Source organism: Tubulanus polymorphus, chromosome 1, assembly GCF_964204645.1.
Source record: "Tubulanus polymorphus chromosome 1, tnTubPoly1.2, whole genome shotgun sequence".
Lineage (NCBI taxonomy): Eukaryota > Metazoa > Nemertea > Palaeonemertea > Tubulaniformes > Tubulanidae > Tubulanus > Tubulanus polymorphus.
The window spans coordinates 28,218,493-28,240,428 of NC_134025.1; the positions used below are offsets into that span (position 1 = coordinate 28,218,493).

Consider the following 21,936-nt stretch of genomic DNA (forward strand, 5'->3'; position numbering starts at 1 on the left):
ATGTGACGACGCGTTACTACATAAACCGGGGTTTCACTTTACGCTAGCGTCACTCGTTACACATTCTCTCATTCAATTGTCATCAGTAACTGCTCGCCGCTTACGTTAACGCTTCCGACGTCCACTTTGTTACACTTACAACGCCACCTATTATCAAAACGAAATACGAGACGTCGTGTTTGTTTGGGGCGCTTAGAGTGGTGAAGTGTTATGGTTAGAAACTTGATGAAACTGAGCAGCCCAAGTTTAAAGTACGACAAGCTAATACCAGGATTGACGTCACGTTATAGCGGGATTTATTCCGGGCCTCATTAATTACAAAGCCGGGATTTTTCATTCATACAGAGCTTTCAGTTTTGTTTTAATTTGAAACATTAGATACATAGGTTGTATATATATATATTTATATGAGAATGCGAACTAACGGAGCTTGGTCACTTGTACTATTGGTGGCAGTTTACATATGCGTGTCTCGAACTTACGTACAAGCAGGTAAGAATGAATCGTTGTGTATTTTTGTTGTCTTGTGCTTATTTATCTATATTTCGTTGTTATTTTGCATAGATCTTGCTATTTACACGTACGTACATGTGTTACCGTATAAATTCTAAGGCCACCACCGCCATCACACCCCGGAGCAAAAATTGGGTTTATAAATCAATTTCACATAAGAAAATCATGTAAATTCATTTGATGCGCTCAATTCAATTGTAGTCCCAGTAAGTAGTTAGGCAAGTATCGTAAAGTATCGGTCAATTCTAAATTCTAGAATTGCGCACGCCCGAGAATTGTAAATAGGATTAACAATTGTCCAATGTAAACAAGACGTATAGGCTCCACCAGCTTCTGAGTCTAAAATTCATGCTGAATATTAATGAATTAGTATTTCGATGATTTCTCAAATGACCCCGTTCGCTTATAAGGGCAACTTATCCGTCCACGGTATCGAATGTGATTCTATTATGTAACGAAGACGAATAAAGAATCAGTAACACAATAAGAACAATACATTTGCGTCAATTATATGTATTTATTCATTGATAAAATCAGAGAAACAAATAGACGATAACCCGTACCATAGCTCATAGACGTGGATCGCTTACTAGATATACCATGAATACCAATGAAGTATACATGATAATCATTTCATATGTATCCACTCCTGACGCCCAAAATATCCCTAATCTATAAATTGATTTACCTTCCATTCTATATTTTTGTTTAAGCTTACTCTTAATATATATACATATATATATGTATATATATATATACATATATACATATATATATAAGTGCAGAGCTATCCCAGCAGGAAATGTCGCTAGTTTTTCTAACTTCTAATTGTGAGCAGGTAGTTCAAAGAACATCGAGATGATGTGCAACTGTTTCTAGTTTCCCTATAAAAAATTGAATTAGTAATTCAATGGCGCATTGAAACACCAGCCAGCTCATCCATAATCTAAATGCACTGTGTCTCTCAAAAAGTGAGGCTATTTGCTGCGTTCTGCCTTAATAAGAATTCATGAGTGATCGTGTAGTCACACTGCCCGGTTGCAACCGAGGTGTTTTACCATCATCTTTTACGATATCAATAATTTACATGATGCGGCCACGACGTCTCAGTTGAGAAATAGGCTTAATATTCAAGAAAAGAAGTGAAATCTTAAAACCTATCGGGATTTGACTTGTAATGCCGTCTTTCGGTTCTGAACTTATTTTGTTTTAACTGGCCTTACCACTGTGATGTATGTGTCTAATATTCTATGTCTAATATTCCCAAAAAGCAATCGTTCCCTCAAATTGCGCGCTTGTTGTTGTATGTATACCTTGCGTATAAACTGTTTTTTTTGTTGAATGACTGTTCGAACTAATGATACGGGAGTCCTATACATCGAAAACACCGATGACTGATTACAGGAAGATGTCAGGATTCCATTTACGCGCCAGTTAGATTGATAACTTACAAAACAATGGTCGCATGTTAGTTCATCTTTAGAGGTTTGATGTATGAGAAAGGGAAGGGTGGGGGAGATTTCACCCCATATTTCGTGAATGGCACATATTGATGATGGTTCTTATGCTCTGCGTCACTAATATTTTGATCTGCGACGACACCGGACTATTTTCTATCATGGCCTCGGGTATCAATAACATCTTTACATATAACATGTGTAATTCAAAACCTCATTATGACACTTAATTTCTGATCTTTTATAAATAACTTATTTTCCGCTTGTTTGTTAAGTTAGGCGCACCTGAAACTGACAACTTAACGGCACAGTTCACCACCGCCCATATCATCAGTCGATCTGATGAATACAGATTGGTTTGATGCCGAATAAACGTTAACGCTGTCCAGAATTACACCGGACTATGTTCGCCTTTGGCCGCGTTTAATGCCTAGCACAATGTTTACTAATCAGTTTATAAATTCCCAACACGCACGAATCCTATAAACACGACAGAGTCTAAAATCAAAATTTACTGCTGTCGATGCTGATAGAGAAAGGATTTCTTTATTAATTGATGTCACTGATGACAAACAGTATTCCTTTACCTGTCAGGTATCCCAGAGATTGAGCTTATACTGTTCTGTACAGTGCGATTATCATTGTCGATGTCACATTTTTTGGGTGAAGGATGTACTGATTAATTTTTCACAATAGACTATAAAAACGTTGCGTTGGGTTAAGAATCTATGTCACTAAAATGGCAGGAACTATATTCTCTTACACCTCAAAAGTAATTTTGTATTGATATAATCCCATAACGAAACGATGTCTCGTACGATATTTATGCTTAACCACCTGTGGATAGTTTACACGGTTGGTTAAAGGTGAAGGAATCATCTTATCATCAATAAATATATAATCCTATCTGAACGGACGTCACATCGCTTTTCGGAAGTATTTCGTCGACGGTTTTTCTTTTCGTGATTTTGGTATGAATGTTATCATTCTGGGACAAATATATTTTTTTGGAGGAAATAGATTTATCGAGAAAAAGAATGTTTTCGCTGTTTTTCTTTTTTACAAATGAATGCGAACTAGCGATGTCGTTACTTTTGATCGGTAATTTGATGCGATATAAATCATGTCAATTATGAATGATCGTTTTTTTCTAAACCATGGTGCCTGTCAATATAGGCGTCACCTCTTGAAGTTCGATATGTTGCTGGATCCCCAAGGAATGCCTCCGTTAAATTTGAATAAATTGATTGATGATAACAGAATTTTCCAAAGCGTTATAAGTTTGTGGTATGGTTTCCGCTTTCAAACGCCCGCAGAAAGAAACTCATCGATATTGGAAACCGGTAACCTACGAATGACAAATATTTCGATTTTGAAAGAGAAATCGTTAATTCTTTTTCAGTCTTTTTAATAAGACGACCCCGCCTATTAATACCATTTCAAGCGAAAGATATACATCCTTAGTTTTCTGCTAAACGATGTTTTCTACATGTTTTTTTTATATATCTTATAACACTGTATGTATATCTTTCTATTTTGACAATTACAATTACAACTACAACTATTAAAACTACAATTGAAATTAGTCAATAGGTCAACAAAAAAATTACTTTTGCACAGAGTATAAAAAACAGGTTCATGTACACGTTCATACATTTACGGATGAATGTATGTTGTGTTTTCTAGACGATGATATCCAATCGTTTATGAAATGAAAGGGCATGGATTGTCTGGGGATTGTTTTCCAGTTTGAGATCAGTTTGAATAAGAAACTGCTCTTGTTGGAAATTAAAACGAAACCTGGTAAATACTCAGTTCGAGAAACACCGTTTATAGGAACCCCTGAACGAGAAACAATTATACTGAGATTTTATTGGTTAGCTATTGTGGATAATTAACTTTGCTCTATTAAATACCAATCCATCATTCATTCATTCTAAGCTCGCGTTGATGATCAATTCACGGCCTGTTTATTTGATTTATTTCTTTTAGAGGGTTAATCCCTTGATTTGATGCTCTTTTAATAACTCGCTCGATTGTATGATACCCGGCAACCTTCGGGATCCCTCTCGATGTTTGAACTGTAACTGTGTCTAGAGACGAAAGTCCTTCCCGAGTAGCTTTCCATGTACGATAGTCATTTTCATTTTTATACACTGTAAATTTCAAAATAGATATAAACTTGAAATCTAATTCCTGTTTATAAAGAAGCCAGCCGCAGGCATGAAATCCAAATATCACATCAAACTATGATAAACGACTTACGGTTATTTTGATATTATATAAAAACAGTTTGTTTTCTCATCAATACTACTCCAGGATATTGTAACAATCATTTATAAACATTTTGAATTGAATTTGCAGTTGACTATGGTCACAAAGCCTTTTAATCTCAGATGATTACTATTACAAACCTATAGACAATATATACATATGTTTTTCGGCAGTTCTTATCCTTTATGTCTATTGTTTACCACTGTTTGGCCCTTGGGTATGGCGTTCTAGCGCCCTCATTTGAATACCAGGAATTTACGTTATGGCCCGAATCAGCCACCATACTTAATAAACTCGATCAAGTTTTGATGTGTGCGCTCAGTTTTGAGGTAATTATCAGTTTCATTAACGTCGAAATTGATGAACCGTCAACATTTAAGGCTGGCTTACGTCGACAAACAACGCGACGCCTACCGACTCCTACCGACGCAACTGAGAGCAACCGCGATCGCAGCCCAGCTTAGATTCATGCGATCTGATAACTTTTTAGAACTGTCTCCCAATGAACTAATGAATGTATGAATGAGTGTGTTGTGACGTTTCTACACGATAAACTGGATCGTAAACCACTTTATGAAGACAGCGAACTTTGTTAGTTCGCGAGTTGTCGTTACTACGTGGCTTTCTCACCGTACTGTATTTGGTGCTGCCGAATCTGCGTGAATACAGCGCTTTCAGCACGCTCGTAAAATGAGGATTCATTGAAATTCTGATTTCCAAGATCGAAATGGATGAGACGAACGATCTGTAACAAAGAGAATCAGATATCTACTATTGAATTACTTCTGAGGTATTGATGACAAAATGGTTTGTCGTTACGAATAGCAAGTTTCTATTTACAGTTTCACTTCGAAAAAAAAACTGTTTGCGTCATCGAGGGGATCAGGGGATGATAGAAGGCTAATTGTAAACCCTTTTAGAAAGTATCGCCTTTAGTCAAAGTGTAACACGATCATCTCTTCAAAAGTCAATAGAACGGAGACATCTGAATAATTTTTTAATTCTTCCCACAGGTAGAAATCGAAGTAGTCATTACTTTTCGAGATCGATCAAATTGACGTGTATTCCCTTTGAAGTAACCGCCGTTAAGTTCTCTAGCACTTGCGGCGTTTTCATAAAGTCCTTACCGTGGAAACTATTTAAAATAGAAATCAACATTATATACAACGGTACTGAATTGTATGATGTTAAAATGACTACTTAATGTTTGATGGCTGATTCGGGCCAATTGTATATTCTTTTTCATCATCCTCTGCGACAACAAATTTTAATGCGCAGAAATTAGTTTGTTTTGTGCTATTTCTTGGTTTTGTTTTGCGGGGTGGCAAAAGAAAAAGATTTTTTTCTTCGTACAATTGACCTTTAAATATTATTTTCAATACAATATTAATGGTAGAATACATTCTACTTGTATATTCTCAACTTAATGTAAGTTGTAAATATTATTTTCAATAAAATATTAATGGTAGAATACATTCTACTTGCATATTCTCAACTTAATGTAAGTTGAGAAATATTAATTACAAATTCAATGTAATGTAAGTTTTTGACTGATTTGGATTTGAAAATTCGGTCGTCCTGTCAACAAGTTATTGGCTTTAGGCAATAACAGGTCTTCAATTTCACTTGTTAGGTATAGTGTTTATATGTTGTTTTGTTTATCGATGGCATGATTGATACATTTTGAAACCAATCTCACACATTATGCTTATTGACGTTAAAGTCAATAAAAACATGGACTGGCTTTCTATGAAATCAAAATGGTGTTCATAGTTTGGTGTACGAACTTTAGGACATAATTTAAAAAAAGAATTATTATGTAATTCAGAAATCGATGACACTTTAGCTGAATCAGTTCATTCGGTACTCCAAAACCGTTTCAAACTCTGAAATGACGATCAATGTAAAATTACTTCATAGATCAGGTTTGTTGTGAAATGGATTTATTGCTTTGTACTTGGGTCTATTGCCGATGGAGATAGAAACTACTATTGGAATATATGCATTAAGATGTTTGAAAATTCCTTAGAAACCTTTCAAATGAAGCAATAAATTATTGGTTTACAGCTATTTTATTCACCTCTCTGTAGTTGTTGGATAAATTTGTCCCTCAGAGCCAAAATGTCTCACATTGAAAGTCAGTTCTAACATTATGAACTATTTACGTAAAAAGAAGGTTTGGATACACGCAGTTTGCTTTTGGTGGAAATAAGGAAGCTTAAATCTTATCAATAGTCAAACCAGTGCAGTTAACGATAACTGTTTCATTTGAGAGAAAACACACCTGGGAATTGGTAATATCAGTCATTTTACGTCTGATAGGTTTCGGTTTGGTAGCACACGCTGTAGTCACGACCGATGTTATCATCGTGTCTCGGTTAACCGACAGACCACCGCTGAAAGCCTCATCCAACCAATAATTGGCTGAAAAGCTTGGCGTCAACAAGAATAAAAGAAAATCAAGTTAGCCCCGTATTTTGTTAACCTTTATTTGATGTGATGTAGCTTCAATACTGACACCTCTATAAGCGATTAATTCACGAGCAAAGATTCTCTCAGCGACAGTAATGTTATTAGTTAAGTCAATGAAACTATCCGTACAGATACTGACAAGGGACCAATCTATCAACTAATTCCATACTGTCCCCAATAGACAGTCAAATCATGTTGCATTCGACTAATAAACACACGGCATATGCTCGAATTGGTCAGATTTCATGCGCATCAAAATCTTATATGTAAAAAAATACAGCAATTTAAAAAAGAGATAAACTTCACAGTTAGAGAGAACTTCAAAGTTATAAAATGTACCAAAATAATTCACAATCCTCTTTGTTTCGTGTGATTCTTTTACAATGACTTTCATGATGTGATCTGCATTAGCTCAAGGGTTTGTCAGTTCTCTATTGTTCAGGTAACTTAAGCGCACGTTCGTATGTAGGTTCACGTTTATCGCCTACGATGCATATCGACTGCGCCGGTGGGGCATCCTTGGGATTTGATTAATTACGCATTATGGAATAGTATACAATTAATTAATCCGGTATCAAATTTTAATTCATTCCCACGTCCCTTTCCGGCGCGCAATCGTCGCACCTGAAATTTATCGTATCTCCAAGACATGCGTAGGTATGGTGTTTAGGCCTCTAGATTTTTTTCATCAAAAGTTAATCAATACTTTCTGGATTGTCTCATATATGCCGCGTGGTTTCTAACTATTCTGTGTTCGCGTTGTAATTTTCTTGCGCTGAACTTTGACGGATCATTGACTTGTGTTTAGTTATATGCAGCGCCTCACTGTTTCTATTTGTTTGATATGAATCCCATTTGCGACGCCACTGCTACTCAATTATTCAAACGATTTCATTTGACAAAATAATTTCGCGACATAAAGAAGCCGGTAAAAACCTATTGATGAACGTAGATTTATTGGAAGCGTGAAGTCACGCGAGATTATGCGACTGTTCGCGAGAACATTGGCAGGTTCACGTGAAAAAAAAACAGTACCATTAAAACTCAAGACGAGTGTATCAAAGTGCAAAGCTGATTAATCAAAATACGGTTTATTATTTCAACATATAATACCAAAGCCATTACGGTATTGCTGTATGTGGGTGGATTCATTAGTATATCACAATCATCTGCTGAAAGTTGATCTGTAATGTAAATTCTTTCGTCGATCAGATGTAATGAATTATCTGATGTCCACACGAGGTTCAATAGCGTTCGGTCATTTTCGTCACTGTGGTTACCGGCAATGAATATGACGAGAAAACTAACTTGAAAGGTCATTGACAGCTTGAAAAATAAAACGTTATCGACAATAACTGATTGAAATTATCAGGAATCATGTGGGAAACAGTGAATACATCTGTTCAAATTTGGATTAATATAGATTTATCAGCCGGGACATCTAGAAGTTATTGTTATAAACGGGTTTTGTATTCAACCCCGAATCGTATGACGGGTTTGGTTTCTCTTGTATCTTTCATATAACGTACTTCTATTTTTTTTTCAAAATTTAACATGAGCAGTATTTTGAATACGCAAACCTCAATATTTGGTAAGTCATTCTCTTGATATGAGATGATGTGCTATATCTCGAGAGAACTGCCCGAGAGATTCGTCCCAGATTAGATTAATTAGATTGGGATATAAATGGATTAAGACTCGTTAATCACGCCCCCTATATAGTATACTCACCGTCCTGTCTAAAACACTCGTTGCGGAAAATAATCGTTATGACTCACGTGTGTGATCTGAGAATGCGTTTGAAAATGAATATATCGTCCATCTTGATAGCTAGGTAGAAAGTATTCCACTTATGCGTGCATGTGTTAAGAAATGTTCACAGAAAGTTGCCTGGGGCGTGCCGCCGATATCCTGAACGGAAATATTGAGAGAATATTCAGTTCGTAGTCTTAGAGTCACGCAAAAAATCCAATTCATTCCCATGTAATTGACACTCCTCTGATAATATTGGACATTAACAGCGAGTAAATCGAAGCACTATAGTGTCATTTTTTTCCTGTGGCTTCCGTAAAATAAACAATTTTCCGCGAATTTGGTTTTTTAATTTTTCGACCTCCCTTCGGCGGTGTTATATGTTTGCAGATTCTTCAACAACAATACGAGAGGGGAGAAGCTCGACAGATTGGAATATAAGGTATTTTCGGAGTGAAAATGTTTGATAGACAGGTTCAATTCTGCTCTTACAATCAGATATTCATGACCCTAATCATTAACATGATTCCCATAGAACATATTATGGATGACTCCGGCATAGGGAATTAACGAACCGAATGTAAGGAGCCCAAGAAAAAAACTGGAGCTCAGAGTAATGCCAATTAACAATTCTTTACACAGAACACATATTTCTACAGTGACCGTATTTCACTCGCGGCCATATTTGAATATCAGATTCTGGCGCCCAGTCCAATTATCTCAGGTAGCATGAGCGTGGTCACTTCCTGCGCACAGTATCACAGTGTTTGTTTCCCATCAATGTTACTGTCTGCTACATTTCTCCGAACTAGTCCAAAATGCGTTACGTATTTTGTCTTCTTCGAGTTTTACGGATAGCTTCTATTCCATGTGCCTCCTCAAATAACATATACTTTACACCAATGCCCCGCGGTGTAATTTTCCGTTATAAACGGGTAGAGGTTTTTTTATACGTCAGATGATTATTGACTTCTATTTAATTCTATGATTTCTTCACCGAAAAACTACATTTACCATTTGTGAAATAAATACGTTAAATCAAATTCGTCAAATTAACCAAAAGAGGTAGGAGCGTCAGTGAAATTCATAGATCAATAGTTAAAATGCGACGTTATATAAAATTCCTTAAAGCAGAAAAGAATTCTTCGTAGTAAGAGACCTAATGCTGATAATTCGGAACTGCGTATGACACGATATACCGATAAAACTGACTAATCCATTGATAGCTTGACCACTGGTTAGGTCGAGCTCATCAAAAACTAATCAAGTGTGTGTAGGTAGGTGAAATGGGTAATACATTCTCTTCCGTGTGACTTGGTACATACTTATTACTATCTTCGTCTTACAATCGTATACCAAATAAATCACGTCCAAGAGATTTCTATGCGTTATATGTCACCAATGCTCTGCAATCGCTACATCATATTTCCCGTATATTCCCCTGATCTGATACTATTCATCATAATTCAGAAAAGAATTACTCCTGTTTGATGATCTAGAAAAATAAACGCATTAACAAACAATTTATCGGCCGTACCATGAACACCCCGGGCGGTTAGTCACGAGTAACAAATAAATTTTAAAAGAAAATGCAAAAAAATTGTATGGCTCTAAAAATTATTTCCAATCTTTTTTCTCTATTTGGAACAACACTATTTAGCGCATCAAGATTCCAGTATTTGTATTGTGTTTATAAACCCAGCATTACCATTAAAATCCAGTCGCAATTACTTTGATATTAATGAAATCGACGGCCCAGAATACGAACCACGGTCGGAGTAAAAATCAGAAAAATTATACGGGCTCAATTACAACAAATTCGCGTTTTATTGGCAGTTAGACTATTTACACAGCAGGGTTAGGGAATGGGGGGTAGAACTACGCTTCAGGGATGTGTAAATAGTTATTACACATACAGCTGAAAGACAGCGTGGTTTTGTTTTTAATGGTTGAGGGAACAATCCGTTATATTACCCACCAATACGCAATCTTATCAAACATTGCCTTAACCCGTAACGCGAACAGAACAAGACATTCTGCTTAGAAATTCATTTCTCGTATTCAGTAAAGAGGCGCCTTACGTAAAAAAAAAACAACCATGATCGTGTGTTTATTTAATACGTGATTATGAATGTAAAACCTCTCTGGAACTTTTGACAACTGAAAAGACGGCAATTACGTGCACAGGAAATGTTCAATTCTAATTCTCAAAACATATCATTTGAAACAGAGAAGTTACCGGCGAAGAGAGGTGTAATTTTACATATGATATAGACTTGTTTGATATTCCCGTGAAAGTTATTACAATGAAACTTTATTCTAGCCTCGACATTTGTATATTCTCGAGTTATAGATGCGAATCAATCCCAGAAAATGGCCCACTTCGCGCAATATATCAACATCTTTAACCTGTCATCAAGTCTTCATGTGCGCTCAGAAACTTCGACTGCGAATCAAATAGTAATAATTCAAAATATTTTCATCTCGATGACAGGTTTGTCACCGTATGAACGGCTTTGGCAGTCATAATGTTTGATTCGAACGCTTAAATGAAATGATCATTTATCAAGTGAGAAAACCCTATTGATCATTAGTGCTTTCGTTTTTAATTACACCGTCGATCGATTGGGTTTGTATCGATTAGACTCGCTTCACTGAAACAAGACGAGTTTTGCAGTCAATTTGCTGTAATACTTTGCGATGACGTATATACTACTTTGGACGGTAAAACGAAAAGTGAAATAGTGTTTAGTGTTTTCTGTCTCCACCGCGTAAATACATTTTCATTACCTGAAATATCCAGCGTTAATTAAGCCAACAATTTATTGGGCAATTACTATAGAAAAATTTGATTTGGTTTTCTACATTCTCGGTTCGCTGTGGTACGGAATGTATTGTAATTACACCAGTGCGCAGACGGCTTACAGTCGGAATAGAAAACCGCTGGTGAAACTCTCGGGGTAATTTATGATAGAATATCACGTCCGGCCGCGATAGATGCTGGAAAAATAATTGTATTAGGTTATTGTTTCTAGTTACCGATGAAATTGCAATGCGCTCCGTTTCTTTTCATGTCAACGGCGTTCAATGTCTTAAGGCGATAGCGACCGGGTTTAAAGCGGGGGGCCGTTTATACTACCTGCGCTTTATTCGGTCTCGGGTTCGATCCCACTGCTGCAGTCCGTTCTAAAGTAGATCAGGTTGGACGAAACTATTTTACAGTTTCTAGTCCTGAAAACCTTTTTTGAGGCGTGAGTTATCATATTTCACCGGTCCTTCGGTGGATTAGCACAACATTCAAACCGGGTGAATATCTGGTTTTCAGTTATGTCGAATTCATTTCACAAATTTGCAACAATGCGACACGAAACTTATGATGAAAAAAACTGTGGCCATTTTTTGCCATAGTTAATTCAAAAATTCAAAGATGTCTTGCCGCCGAGTTTTCATTCTATGGTTATTTCATTGCAGCGCGTCTATCGCCATGCCGAGTTTCTGCGGTACTGTTTTCGATGAATTTAGATCTATTCATTTTCACTATAATCATAGCGGAGGATAAACCAGCGCAAGATGCTCTTATTACTTTCCAGTCAGCGGCGGGTCGATCCTGAACTCCGCATTCAAGAGCGCGAAAAAGCACCAGTGTTCCGTATATGCGACGTTCTCCATTTCATGTTCTATTATTGCTTCGAATCAAAGTATGAATTGATCAGTACCTGTCTCGGGAAATGGAATCAAGATGACACGAGTAGTGACTCATGATTGAACCGTATCTTAAACTAAAGCGCTTTCAAGGGAAAATGATACCAATCATTTTTTCTCATTAGAGATCACTTCAAACGTATCAAATGATCATTACTTTACTCAAGGTTTCTTCGCAGCTTTTCTTCATAATAATTTGTTTCTATTGATACCGGAAGTAATCGAGTAGTCACTGAGCATAACTTCGAGATATCGGGTTATATAGAAATCGTTGAATAGAAAGATATCTATATCGACACCAGTTGCTCTGCGGTGATCTCAAATAATGACAAAACAATGAGAAAATGTGGAAATCAATTAAACGTTAGTTGTGTATTTTCCGATAACTGCATTACGTCCATTTCTATCAACACGTAAAGACTGAGACAGACTGTTGGTTAGGGTTTGGTTTCTGGTGTAAAAAATTCAGTAGATTTGCGCATAATGACGAAATTGAGTATGTCGTCACTGAAAACTGCATGGTGTGACCGGCGTGGTATTCATACCTTTAGCCAATCTTATTAGATATTTCAGGCGAATGTTTAAGACCAACCCTTAAGCGGCAGGATGGAGAAAGCATTTTGGGCGCTCGATCGATTTATATAAAATGTTTCATCAATAGGTTATCGATTAGTGACGAATGAAAGGCCGTGAGTAACAGTCAATTAATGGGGAAATGAGGCTTAACAGTTCTTACATCTATATCAATAATATATAAAGATACCCTATGCATAAGATAAATAGACAAATCAATTTATTCTTATCCCTATAGCCAAAACACGCCGTGCCCATTGCTGGTTAGAAATAAATGACAGATTCTAATGGGGCTATTATATTGACGCCATGAAATTCATGATAAAGAAATGATGGTTGCTAAATACCAACTACTCACTTTACAGTAAAGAATTTGACTAGACTAAAATAATGAAAAACGAGGTCCAACCTACAATATTGTGAAATTTAACCTTGAAATTTAAAGGTTATACCTGTTCGTATATAGATCATGTTACATGAAATTGAAGGAATAAAATAACGTTTTCCACATATCAAATCATTCAGTCGAATGTATTCGCCGAGCAATTAAAGGACTGACGAACCACAACTCTCATTAATGAGGCGTAAAAGGCCACTTCAAAACAACCACTGATGATGTGATTGATTCCCACGTTAATTGTTTCAATTTGTAGATTTTGAGAGCGATTTCAAGGTTTTTTGTATACGTTATTTTCATGGTTGAAAAATGAAATTCATTCAAACTACATTATGACATTTTACGGCGTCTGAGAAAAGCTGAAAGATTGCAACAAAATTAGAAAGCAATTGAGCGATAATGACGACAAATTAATCGTCAATCGTAAAGAGGATATCCTCATGGATAGGTTCGTACACACGTATTTCCATGTGTTTTTTAAAGAGATCTAATTCTGATTTGTATTGATTCAGTATTAAGTATCAGACATTATACCACAAGGTGTGACTGTTATTATACACACATTAAACCACTTATATCATATGCATTAGCAATATCTATTGAATCGAACCATTTCTGTTTTCGATTTCATATTTATAGATCTGTTTTCACCTGTGTCAGGCTTTTAACACGTCAAAAGTCAAAAGCATAGTCATATTTTTACCCATCAATGAAAATAGCTCCGACTGCTTAATGTAAGATATATGTATATCATGTTTTTATGTAGCAAAGGCAACATCGATCCGACGGAAAATCGCTTTTTATTTGATCTGTTGATCGATTCAAATAATTGAAATCTAATTCGATGAATGACTTGTCAGATCATTATATATACATCATAGTTAAGTTCGCTAATGAACCTATATCAAACCTATATCTGATTATATTTCTATGTATGATTTCCATCATCACAGAGAAACGATTGTAGATGTAATTGTTTTAGAAGTGGAAGGAATTGCTACGGCAAAATAGCCGGAAGAATATCCCGTTGGTCAAATATTAAGAGACAGATCCATGAAGAATTTGTAGCTTTCGGCTTAATAAGAGTTTAATATAGAACTGAATGGTTTGTGAATGTGTTCCTGGTGTGGGTGGTATAATTGCGTGGGTGGCTGCATTATCGATTGATGCGTTCAATCACACATCACGAAGTACTAAATACCATCTATTACGCAGACGAGGAAGAAATCTCCAAATGAACACCATAAATTTTCAAATCGGAATAAACCAATAATGTTTTTGCCTGGAATGCCCCGCTATATACATATATCATATAATATGAAATCATCCTTTTTCCTGACTGGCGTTCGCCCTAAAATGAAAGAATAAGTAACGAGCATGATATAGAGTAACAAACATAATACATGGCGTATAAACTCTGTATCGCTTCCTGAACAGCCATTGATATATACTCGAAAAGCAAAGGTAACTATTGTCCATTGCCTCTCGGCTGTAGCTAACTAATATGAATAATAGAAAATATCCTGTTACGTCTGCTTTGAGAAATGATAGCGTTCTATCAATCGTGAGAACTATCAATAAGAAGCTAGAGTTGCGGGTTTTTTGCCTCTGCATTTAGTGACTGTTACATCACGAAATACTAAACTCCATTTTCTCACCAGATTAGCAATTTTATCCTTCCGGCAACAACAAAAACATGTAAAAAGCTACTCCGTCATTTCATCAAGGCGTATTATACCCAAGCATGAAAAATTTGCGATGATTCTAAGCAATTTTTATCTGATTACCGTTCGAATAATTTGGGATTGCCAAATCTTACGGGATTTCAATAACATTCTTTAGCCAATTCCTGGTAGTTGGAACAATTCAACACAGCCGCCGACTAAACTTTTTAAAACCATAAGCAGTGGGAATAGATGTGTATTGAATCACAAGTTTGATGTCACACGATACGAGTTTATTGTGAGTTTTTAGTTATTACCCGATGTTTACGCGAAGAAAACGTAGTCTGACTAAAGAAACGCAGATACGATGGAATATGAGTACGACTTTCGTTGTGCATGGTGTTACATTTCATCCAACTCTAAATTTCCTCTTAAAATAACGCGTGATTTATAAATAAATATCACTTCCCTAAAACGCGTATCGCGAATTTGAATAAACACCTGAAATTGTCGAGCAATGACGTCATAATCGCTGTTACTAGATGCAAGACGTAAAATGCATCGCACAGAAGCTTTCAGCAAAATTATACTCATTACAACCTTTCTTTCTGGGAGTGTTTCAAAAAATCTGTCTTAATTATTTCCCAGAATCAACGCGAACAACTGCTTTTAATGATACTAGCTATAAACAGAAAATTCAGAAAAAAGTATCCTTAACTATTTACGTTGAAGTGTACTCCAGTAAAGCGAGTACAGTACCAAAAAAAATATTTACTATTAAGTAAAGCGTTTTAAGGATTCGAGCGATTGTTTTAGGGCATTTCGCTTTCATAGGTTTTACTGACAGTATTAAAAACGATGCCCCCTTTCCGTTTCGTGGACTCACAATCTTGTATCATATCATAGTCAATATAAGACAGAGAGTTAGAATTCTTTCGCGTCTAAGTAGCGACCTTTTATTAGACATCCGGTTTTTGTATAGAACGCCCGATTCGAACGGTCATCGATACGTACTTGATGCTAGCTGCGAGAGTATTTTGAGAGTCTGTGCTAGAAACTGCTTTCGTCTTCAGCGGCATCGATTTCCGACGCTTGTTGCGAGATCTCGTTGCTCGTTTTATCGCGGTTTTTATTTATTTTCTCGAGAGTCGATTAGCGAATCTTTTACCTTCCTCGATGCTATCAATCGTCTGTCGTTATGTATTATGCATGTAGTTTCGTGCTTTGGATTTTATCCAAAACTAATTTTCCGATAGTCTGCGGCGCGAGTCGGAGCGAACGTGAGGACTGGCGACGTTCAGGAACGTCGGTATTTTTGAAATATAATTCGGTTTAACGCTCGAGGTGCGATTTAGATGCGGCCGATCGTAACGTTTTTAAAATGATAAGTGAAAATCTTGTTTGTAGCGGAATTAGAATTGAAACTGGAGTTAATAACGTTGAATTACTCATTTTCTATACGACAATCTAAGATTCCCTACGAGTCGCTTTGTGGCAATTATTTGATTTAGATTTGAATTGTAGAAAATGCCTTATTCGCCGCTTTATCCGATAATATTTAATCTTCGTTTCAATTTCACGGTTGCATTCAGACACCCCGGGACTGCTTATCCGACAGAATTTCCTACTTCTTAACAAATCAGTCAATAAACCATGAAATTCTGACGTAGAAATGATGGCGCTGTATCTTTCTCAGCCAGGAGTATAACGTGCTGATTTATCTGTGTCGTTCTCGCATCCGTTAAAATTTGAATAAAGTTCATTAGTTGATAATTGATTGTCACAAAGTGAAATTTTGCCGATGGCCATTCTATTCAGGGATCGTTCGTCGAATTCAAAATACATGTACTACCAGAGCTGCTAGGTCTGATGTAACACGTTGAATACAGAAAAGTTCAAATATCAACGACTGTATGTGTTATTTGTGAAAAAACGGGTAAATTATGTTCAATATAAATTCCCGTACATCACTCAAATTGAATGATCAAACGTATAGCAACATTCAACAAATTAACTCATGAATAAACCCATGTTTCGTCGTTCTTTTCACGGACCCCGGGGGAAATAGATGACTAACGTTGTATTTGCACCAATACGAAGATATATGTTAACTATGAAATTTGCTTCTATTTCGACAAGTGTATATATCAACGCGGCAGATTTGCACTTAAGGTTGGACCTAACTCCATTTATTATACATTAATTACTCCTAATCTTGGTCGACACTGGAGACGCATCGCTAAAATACCCAGAGGACTTGTTTTGCGTCGCTGAAAGTTTAGCTACAATTCGGATGGCAAGTGGTTTTAATGATGACCATGTCTACGTGGATAGTTAATGATCAATAGTATAGGGGTAGAAATAAATGATTCGTCGTTTCAGTCTGATAGAACTTGCGTCGTCTAATCACAGCACACATACAATTTAGATACATACAATAAATAAGAACATATTTTTACAAAGTTTGATAAGAGCAACATTTTCAAAAATATTCTCTGTTGGTTATGCCTAGATTCCCCTTAAATGCGTATGGAAATTCAAAGTGAGTTAGTGCGGTTCTATGACCGACCGGCCAGACCACCGAAATCTTATCAGTGAAGCTCATGAACTACATGTAGACAAAAACGATATAGAGGATGAAATTTATATCCGATTCATACATCGTCCATCGGAAAACAGATGTTTGGGGAAGATTGACGATGGTTTGATGAGAATAATATTCATTTCAGTATTGTATTCATTTCCTACATTCCGATAAGCACAAACGACTAATTTACTTCAGCCTCTCTTCTAACATCGGAATAGATCTGTTGGAATCTGATCAGATGTGGACATACGCATGAGACTGGATGAGTGTTTGAAATCAGATTAATGACCTGTCCCTGGTATACATATCGGTCAATTTGTCGACATCAATTAATAGACAGATGGAGGGTAGAGCGAACGTGTGAGGGAGAGAGAGTGAGAGTGAGTGAGAGAGAGAGAAAGACATGTTATGGCTCTTTTATTACGTCTCTTGAATATCGTTAGAATGATATTGTAATTGTAAATCTTTTTTAGTCTTTTATTACCTGGTGTGAAATCTCTTCGATACAAGTGGACAATTAAACATATCTTTCTATATGTATATATCATTTCAATTAAAAATGGAAATTGTAAAATCACTTAACAATGTGCGGTCCAAGTTCGTAATTACTTTCGTAATTAGTTTTATCTCACCCCAAAAATAAAAAAAAAGATGTACAGGACTACGAGCGCTTTGCTGCAGGCGCCTAATAAGTCGAAAACGTTCCGAAAAGAGCAATAAGCTAAAAGTGGTATTTTATCTCATGGAGGCACAAGTTAAAGGTGCGTAATTATGGAAGCTTAAAGCATCCGAACCGACTAATTCACATACTACGGCTGTATGACTGACTATCCATTTGCGTCCATAAGTCAACATGTTTGACCAGGCACGGTAATCAAATTATTTTCACTCAGTTCAAGTTAATCACTCGAAAGAACCGTTTAGCCCTTTTTTTGTTTGTGTTCGAAATGTGTAAACGTTATAGGCTTGGACTACAGCTAATGTTATGAATTACCAAAATATCCTGAAAATTTGATCAACTCTTATGTAATTTATAATATCATTATCGAAGGCGTTGTAATCTAAGTGTCATCTGAAGTGTGTTAGTTGGTTTGGTCATATTCGGCAACTCGTCCACCATACGTATAATACGTTGCTTAATAGGCCATTTGTGTGGTTTCTTTTCTATTCATCCATATTTTCGCTAATAGTAAATGATGGCAAGGTTATGAATACGGAAGAAGATATGAAATTGGCTTCTATTAAGGGGATGACATTAGTGGACTACATTGACTGGGAGATTACCCTAGTTAGTCAGCTTAAACATATGTCATCATTTCCGACTTTACTTCCAAGACAAGGTAGAACGAATTGTCAGACAAATATAATCAACTTTATACGCCTTACCTTATACTGCGACCAGAAAAGAGAAAGAGAGAGTAGAGAAATGATTTCTATAGACTTGCGTTTATCTGGGTATTTTGGTCTGCTTTTAGTTGGAAAGATGATATATCTATACATTACAGATCATTTTGTGCGCGAACATACAAATGCCACTGATCATGAATCTAAATTAACGGATGGTGTTTATTCTAACCTACAACCGCCTTAAATGCAGTTGGTTGTTTGATTCGATTGATAAATTTAACAAAAAATTGTTGTTTGTGCTTGTGAAAAAAGTGCTGTACCGTGGTGATTACCAAACTGCGCCCGAAGAAAGACCGGACTACAAAGTGCTCGTCTGATGCTTCGACAAGTTGTTAGACAAATGTACTTAGGTTATAAAAAGTACTTGAATCGGGGATACTTGTAGTCGATGAAAGATAATTTTTCTTTGAAGTATTCTTCTTATACAGCAAAGATAATTATCGAATCAATTAAATCGACGCTGAGGAACTGAACGAACAGTAAACTTTTTAAAATGTATTGAAAAACACTTAACATCCTCAAACTCCAACTAGCTTAATTTGATGATAAGGCTGTTCTTCTATTTGAATATATTGCCAACGGGAATCTTTGATCACTACCACGAATATTTCACATTTGAAGAACTAAAGAGATCGGTCTTGCGGTACCGTGTATAATCATCGTCTTTGGTGTGAGAGGTCCACTGGACTTTTTATTCAGATGGGAGATTTCCATTTGCATATCGATGCTACTCCCCTGTCGGTATTACTTCACTATCTATCACAGAACCGACGATGGGTAATGTTATCAAGGATTAGTAGGGCCTACATTGTAGTAGATGGTAGCATTGGTCGCTCGTGATTTAATTCTGGTTCAATTTATCGTTGCAGGTAAATGTACAGGAAAATGGCTAATACATTCGTGCATGGCCGGAAACTCTGGCAAGCGTTCGGATTCCAGTGCAGCAAACAGATTACAATCACAAGAAACTTTAGAAAAATTACTCCGAATCATTAAACAAGAGATAAAGATCCAGTCGGATCAACGACAGTTGGAAAACCCGTCGATAGGTAGCAGCATTAGCAGCACGTACCAAGATGAACCAACGCCTAGTTCAGTTTTATGGGAACGTTTGGTAAGATTAATAATGCATCGCCCATTGTTCCAATAAACATCAGCGACAGACAGAAGTTTATACTGGCCACTAGAGTTGCTGAAGCGTTTAACATGACTACAAACATTTTATCCGTGTTTATTAGATTTGAGCTGTCCGTGCTACCGCAAGTGAATACAAACCGTCCACTGTCAAATAACTTGATTAATTTCGCATCCCAGAGGCCTTCACCGGCGCTTACTATTTCTGAAACAAAATATCATTGTCGAAGAATCGAATTTCTATTGTTATAACTCGGAATATATTTCGTTATCTATTTATGATGACCGTCCGTCTGTATATGTCTAATCATTTCCGCTGGCGTGTACCAATTTGAAAGACTTCGTGCACAGTATCATATTACGCCCTGAATGTCTTAATCATTCTACGTATATATATGAATATATCATACCATGTATATATGATTTCGTTCTGTAATATAAACAAAGGATAAACAATTATCTATAAGTTTGTATTCAACTATCCAAACGTAATACGGAGTTTTCTTTCATGATTTCGACTTGGTGACGAAATTCGAGTTATTCAGTGACGAATGCTAAACGGAAAGCACATACGTTAATGAAAAATGTCCTTGGTGCGCCAGCGGTGATCAGGCTGAACCGTATGGGCTTATGGTATAGGCCTAATAACTCGAATTTCGATATTTTAAGTCGAAAAAATTTAAAAAAAAAATCTATCAATTTCATCACGAAGCCTGTAAGAATTAGTTTGTAATCAATTTTTTGAGGAGATGGAACCTCGCGTTGAAAAATGAAATAAATATGGCGATGCTTTAAGCCGGGTGTAGGTAGACCTTTGCGACTGCTTGCGATTTATTGAGACGCTGCCCGTGCGGATGACCTAGACTATTCGCACACGTCGCAGTCGACCTATGCACCCATCTGTCGCGTTGCAACTACCTACACCCGCATTTATGGCAACTTTACCTCATTAGGTAATGGTGACTTCGCTTCTTTGGGTAATGTTACCGAAAGGTAATATGACTTTCATTTTCCTCAGCAAAGTACTTATCATTATTTCTCTTATTTCTATTCAGCTGACGAGACTACGAGATCAAGAAGAACGCAGAAGACGCAGACGCAAGTGACGTCATGGCGAACTACATCAGGCAGGCCGATAACTTCTATACAGCGCCACCTATACATGCCGGTAGAACCTTCCTCGAAAACTACAGAGCGCTGCAACTAGGAGAAAATACACCTGGTCGGATATAATCAAATTGGTCGCAATAGTTATCACTGACCTAACAAATATTTTTTGCGGAGCATGTTCGGGGATAAATTAGAAGCGAATGTCTGACAATTGAATTCTGATTGTGCATGCCAAAACCAAACGCGAATAACAAATTTCAACATTTTATCGTATTGATAGTGGTGTTCAATGTTCTCCGCGTAATGTATTCATCCATGTAGATTTTAAGACAACTCCACTTAAAAAAAACCTCGGTTAATTTTCGAATGAGACTGATTTGTTGTGTAGTGTTGTGTTTAATCGCCCATAAGCTCCGGAAACTTTGTGGTAACGCATTTGACGGTCGTCATTTCACATTCATATAATTCTATTTTGATGGGGGCGATGAATAAATCCAATATGCGTGACTACACTGCATGATTTTCAGCTTCGGTAGAAGACTTATCTATTCCTAAAATCTATTTTGTATAAACGACTGCATCAGTTTAGAGATTCGAAGAAGTATTGCGTGGAATTACGATTTAGAGTAAATTAAAAGGTGTAAACACCTTTAACAGTCGAAACGGTTGTAATATATATCTATAATAAGAATTAATCGATTTCTTGCTGACGTTCTACTCATAATTTCTTGCTCCTACTCATTACCGCCGAATGCATGCACTAGTAATGAATAAAAGAAGAATCGGCTACATGTATAGAATCCGAGTAACTTGTCTGATTTAGTCATTTGTCTTGACTGTTGAATAAAATTTCTATAGTTCTATATACTATTTCTTTCGTTTTGTTTTTTAATA

General features: G+C 36.5%; 1 protein-coding gene across 1 annotated transcript; it reads left to right on the forward strand.

Moving 5' to 3' along the window:
• The first annotated feature begins 67 nt into the window (after nucleotides 1–67).
• Nucleotides 68–21,853, forward strand: LOC141914986 (uncharacterized). Its single transcript, XM_074806337.1, has 3 exons — nucleotides 68–492; nucleotides 19,668–19,912; nucleotides 20,988–21,853. Exons 1-3 carry the CDS (start codon nucleotides 408–410, stop codon nucleotides 21,036–21,038), a joined length of 381 nt encoding a protein of 126 aa, XP_074662438.1. The 5' UTR covers nucleotides 68–407; the 3' UTR covers nucleotides 21,039–21,853.
• Nucleotides 21,854–21,936: the final 83 nt, after the last annotated feature.